The sequence below is a fragment of the Meleagris gallopavo genome, chromosome 7 (genome assembly GCF_000146605.3).
Source record: "Meleagris gallopavo isolate NT-WF06-2002-E0010 breed Aviagen turkey brand Nicholas breeding stock chromosome 7, Turkey_5.1, whole genome shotgun sequence".
Lineage (NCBI taxonomy): Eukaryota > Metazoa > Chordata > Aves > Galliformes > Phasianidae > Meleagris > Meleagris gallopavo.
This window is the reverse complement of record NC_015017.2, coordinates 395,998-401,484: the sequence shown is the minus strand read 5'-3', so window position 1 is coordinate 401,484 and position 5,487 is coordinate 395,998. Positions and strand designations below refer to the sequence as shown.

General features: G+C 51.7%; 1 protein-coding gene across 1 annotated transcript; it reads left to right on the top strand.

The window, feature by feature from the left end:
• The first annotated feature begins 54 nt into the window (after positions 1 to 54).
• On the top strand, positions 55 to 2,410 carry S100B (S100 calcium binding protein B). The gene is made up of 3 exons (XM_003207350.4): positions 55 to 438; positions 1,735 to 1,887; positions 2,108 to 2,410. Exons 2-3 carry the CDS (start codon positions 1,750 to 1,752, stop codon positions 2,246 to 2,248), a joined length of 279 nt encoding a protein of 92 aa, XP_003207398.1. The 5' UTR covers positions 55 to 438; positions 1,735 to 1,749; the 3' UTR covers positions 2,249 to 2,410.
• Positions 2,411 to 5,487: the final 3,077 nt, after the last annotated feature.

Sequence of the window (5,487 nt, the reverse complement as noted above, 5' to 3'; positions counted from 1 at the left end):
CCGCCACGGGCGCCGTCCCCTCGGTTACGCGCACGGAACGGAGCGGCCGTGCGGCCCTCGCGCTCTGCGGAGCCCCCGGCCCACGGGTGGGATCGCCGTGCAAGCGCCGCTGCTTGCTGCTCATTGCCTCCGTGCGGGCAGAGCTGCGGCACGGACACGCACCGGCACCGCGCTGCTGAACGCCCGGGGTTTGGTTCCCCACCACGGCGCCTTTCTCTGCAGCGGCTCCCACGGCTGCCGAGGGTCGGCAGCGGGTCAATTCAGGTCTGTGTGCCGCTGCGCACAGCTCAGCCCGCTGCCGGACACCCCCGGACGCCCCCCGCCTCCCTTTGCCATTGGCGCCGGGCGCGGCGGCACGGTTGAGGCTCCACGCCCACAGGCATAAGAAGGCCGTCGGCCGCCAGACTGCAGCCGCAGCGTTGAGCATCGCCAAGGGAGGTGAGACGGGAGAGGGCTTGGGTATGGGTAACGGGGAAACTGGCTGGCTGGCTCCCTCGGGGGCTGTCGTTCCGGAGCTGAGCTCTTTGCTCACCGCAGAGGCCGGTGGAGAGCTAACATGGCAGATATTTACCCGTGCGGTATGAATTAAACGAGGACCAACACCAAACTGTTGGTTTTTTTTTTAACTCCAGCGTCAGTGCATTCAACAGCTTCTGGGAAGATGGACTTTTATCCTTCCTTGTCAGGTTATCTTCGGTTTGGCTTTTTGTGAAATCTGCAGGAAAAGCTGCAATTATTGGTAGTCCTGAGCTGGTCTCCAGGTCGTATGCGTGAGGAAGGAAGGCAGGGGCGTTGCCCTTGTTTTCTCCTATTGGTACCTATCAAAATCGAATCCTGCTCATGTCTCCTTGACTATTCATTCAGAAATGGGCCTGCAGGCAAGAAAGGCAGAGGCAAGGGCACCTGAAATGGAAGGGAAAGCAAAGCCTTTTTGAAATGCCTCCCTCCTGGCCCCACCCTCACCTGCTCCTATCCCAAACTTGCAGAGGAAAGCTATGGGTTGAGCAGTAGGAAAAAAAAGAATAGGTGAGGTGACAACATGCATGAGTGGGTGTTTCATCAGCTGGGAATGTGGCACAAGGATACTGTCCAGTTCCTGCTGCGTTTTGATTAGTGAAGAGGCTTGAGGGTTTGGGTCATCCAAAAGTGGGTTTCCTTCCCATAGGGAGTGCCAGGCAGCAGGGCTGAGATGCAGCCCAACCACAGTGAGATCTGGGAGAGGTCCAGCAGTTCCACGGCCTGGAGCTGCATGGCAGCTCCGAGCCAGAGCTCAAGCCCCATCCCGGGCACAGACTGGCGCTCTGTGCTTCCTGCAGCCCATTTCTGCTATGCAGGTTTCCCAAAAGCACTGGCAACACAAGCTTAGCAGATGACCCTGTCCCACTTGTCAGCTAGCTCAGCACATATGGGAAATGCAGGAAGCCTCCAGGGTTTTGCCACCTGTCTCCTTCCAGTTTTCTCTCCTACACTCTGCACACAACGTCTGTCGGTTCCAGGGACTGCATCTGTCCCACTGCCACCACTCCTTGTGTTGCAGCTCACCTGGAGCACTAACAGCCAAGGCCTCTTAGAACCACAGATCCTGGGATCTTCCCCAAAGTGAGAGCTGCTAGCAGAGCTTGCCTGCACTGCTGTTGGGTGGGGGGATGCCCCAGGGCACTGGTGCTCACCAAGCAAAAGGCATCACTGCAGCCTAACCCTGTTGATGTGCCCATTGCCTCCCTCCGATCTCAGGACTGTGCTGTGACCATGTCTGAGCTGGAGAAGGCCATGATCGCCATCATTGATGCTTTCCACCAGTACTCTGGGAAGGAAGGAGACAAGCATAAGCTGAAGAAATCGGAGCTGAAGGAGCTCATTAACAATGAATTAACCCATTTTCTTGGTGTGAGTATTGCCCCCTACATAGCACACCTGGGCTCAGGCTCCAGCTCCCCAGGAGCAGGTGGTGGCTGGACAAAGCCTGTGTCAGGGCTGGAGGCTTGGGTTGTACACTAGGGAAATTTCTTTCCCTGAGAGGGTGATAGCCTTACCCTCTGGGCCTCAAGGTGCCCTAGTAGGGCTGCTGTTAAGTAGATGCTACTTACACCTGTTTCTGTCCTTTCAGGAGATCAAAGACCAGGAGACCGTGGACAAAGTCATGGAGGCACTGGACAGTGATGGAGATGCAGAGTGCGACTTCCAGGAGTTTGTGGCCTTCATCGCCATGGTTACCTCTGCTTGCCATGAGTTCTTTGAGCATGAGTGAGCTGGTGAGAAGCAATTGAGCAGCTCCCACTCACGCTGGAGAGATGCAGAGCAGTACCAATCCTCTTGGGAAAAGACTGGATGCACCTGGGGGGTCCATGAAGTTAAGCTTGTGCTACTTAAGCAGCTTATTAAACTCTGCAGCTTTGTGAGCAGAAATGACTATGCATCTTGGGAAAGCCTCTTGGACAGTGCCCACCTGGGATGCTGTGTGTGTGAATGCCTCATTGCAAGTTCACTCCTTGCTGCTGTGTGCAAGGGACAGGCAGGGGGCTGGAAGCAGGCAGCTGCTGCAACCTGAGGTTGCTGGCAAAGGGAGAAGGAAAATTCAAGGGTTGAGGTAGGGAGTGATGCAGAGAGAAGCCAAGCTCTGAGCCCATTGGCCTACACAGAAAGCCTCCTGTGACCTCTGTGGGCTCTGAAAGCCCTACGTGTGCTACTAACCCTGGAGCCTTAGCAGAGCCCATGCAGTCCTTGCCTACTTGAGACACTCCTGACTCAAAAGGCAAAGCATAACCATGTAACAGCCCAGGCTTTTCTCCTGTCTATGAATCCTCCTGCTTGTAGCTGTCTGCAGAACTGGAAGTGAAAGCATAGGAGACTCCTGGGCTGGGCACGCATTGGCAAGCTCTCCAGGCTCAGCCAGAAGGAAGGGGGAAATCCATATGTGATCAGCTGCAGCCTCCAGAGTGTGTGGAAACAATGAGAATAAAATGTTGGTCTGGTCTTTGGGTCATAATTGGGCTCTGGTGAAAAATGCATCCTTTTGTTCCCAGGCTTTGTATACCTTGTGCTTGCCCTGAGTTGTCAAAGGTTGAGGGATACAGCCTCAGAGCACCACTGCAGTTCACACTGGCAGCAGGTTCATTTGCCTGGGGCTCTCTTTCAGCTCCTGTCTTCTATCAGTCTGCATTTGCCATCTGGATCAGGCACACCTGTGAGTGTGGCATTCATGGTTACGAACAATACAGCAGCATCTCCACTACAAATTCACAGTAAAGAGGGCTGTGGATTATGCTGTTTTTACTTTGTAATGATTCAGTGAACAAAATAACCTAGTTTTTGACAGGGATCATCTTACTATTCTCATTTGCCTCCCCAAGGATGTTCAAGCAGAGACATGCATATGAGAAAGACAGTATCTTGTGCTCCATCAAGAACTGAAAAGGTTTTGCTATCCTAAGGCAGTGCGCATCCTGTTACTTCCATTACATTTCTGACATCCTTATCATTTCCTTGTACTGCTCGCTTTCAGTCATGTCCATCACTTGTACAGATGGACCTGAGGACGTGAGGGGACAATGAAAGAGGACTGACTGTCCTAGAGCGTCCCACAGTTAGTTAGGGCAGTCTTAACACTCACAACGCTGTCTTAAGCCTGAACCCATCAGAGGGGTCTCACGCTCCAGCAGAAGGCTTTGTAGGTGAGGCTCTGGCACCCACCTTTTTGTGAGGGTTGCCAGTGTGGCACATGGATGAGGAGCCATTTCCCTAAGACAGTCCGTTCAGTGGCTCAGCATAGCGCTATGGTAGCTGAGAACTGCAGTGCAGTGCAGCACCTGCTATGACACAGAGCAAGCTGCCTTGTCCCCTTGGCCAGCAATGAGAGCAAGAGCAGGAGTGAAACCATACATCTCCACACACATTTCTGGCAGTTAGAATGATCCACCACTGCTGGAAATGCACAGGGGCTTCACCTTGCACAAGAAGAAACAGGTGCTTCTTGTCAGAGAGGAGGAAGACAGCATATCTTCCTTCAAGTTGGGTGCCCTAGTAGTTATCTGCGCAGCACACCTCTCCTACAGAGCAAAGCAGAGCCCTTCTGAAGCAAAGAAACAGACTGCACAGGCACAGGCAGTCCACTAACATCTGATCAACACCAGGCTAGATACTTAGAAGTGCCAGACCTGGCTGCAACAGATCTGCTGAAAAGCAGCTCTGGCAGTGACAGGTCATTCATCTGGTAATTAATGTGATAGACCAACACATTTATTTTTATTTTGTTGTGCTCCCATCCCAGCCAATATAAACAGGCCAGCCTGCTAGATACCTGAGGTGTGTCCAGTTGCACTACCTCACTGGCAGTTTTTGAAGCTAGCACTGATGAGATTGATCTGACATTGCACCAAGCCCAGAAGCCCCACATTCATCATTTATGGAGACTTGCACGTGACTCTCCGTGGAAGGGCAGTTTGTTAACAAGGAGCAGTGTGGAGGCACCCTGAGCATGAAAGCCCAGTGTGACACTAGCTGTGCACACAGGATGTTTCTGACACCTAACAGAAGAGTATGCAAAGGGATTTCCTACCAGAAAGGGCACCAACAGATAGTTTCTTCATGTTAAGCACCCTGTTGAAATATGAACTACTTGCCAGCAATACTAAAAGTGAAGCAGGAGAAAACGCAGCAGGAGGGGGCTGAAATGTTTAACAGATTCAAACTTTCAACACAAGAGAAGTGACAGACAGGGGCAGCTTTGGTGCATAGGGACTATATTATGGTTCTATTAAGTTACATTTTCCTAATTCAAAATGATGCCATTACTTTTCACTCTGGAATATTCAAATTGGGCCAAATGACATGCATCCCAGTTCTGAAGGAACTGCCTGATGTGGTTGGCAAGTTGCTCTTCATCATATTAAAAGAATCATGGCTGTTAGGTGAAGTTCCCAGTGACTAGAAAAAGAGAAACATCACTCCCATTCTCAAGAAAGGAAGACTGAGGGAACTACAGGTTGGTGAGCCTCACTTTTGTGCCTTATCTGGGAAGATCATGGAGTGCGTCTTCCTGGAAGAGATGTTAAGGCACATGCAAGATGCAGAGGTGATCAGAGACAGCCATCATGGCTTCACCAAGGGCAGACTGTGCCTGACCCATCTGGTGGCCTTCTGTGATGGAGCAATGGCTTTGGTGGACCAGCAAAGGAAAAGCAACTGATGTTATCTACCTGGACTTGTGCAAGGCCTTTGACATGGTCCCATACCACAGCCTTATCTCTACATTGGAGGATTTGAAGGCTGGACTATTCAGTGGATAAAGAATTGGATGTTTGTAGCCAGAGAATTGTTGTCAACAGCTCTCTCTACACGGAGGCTGGTCACAAATGGTGTCCCCCAGGGATTGGTCTTGGGACCACTGCGCTTTAACAACAACAAAGGAGTGGGATTGAGTGTTCCCTCACAAAGTCTGCTGATGACACCAAGCTGAGTGTTGCAGCTAATCTCCAGTGGAAGGAAGAG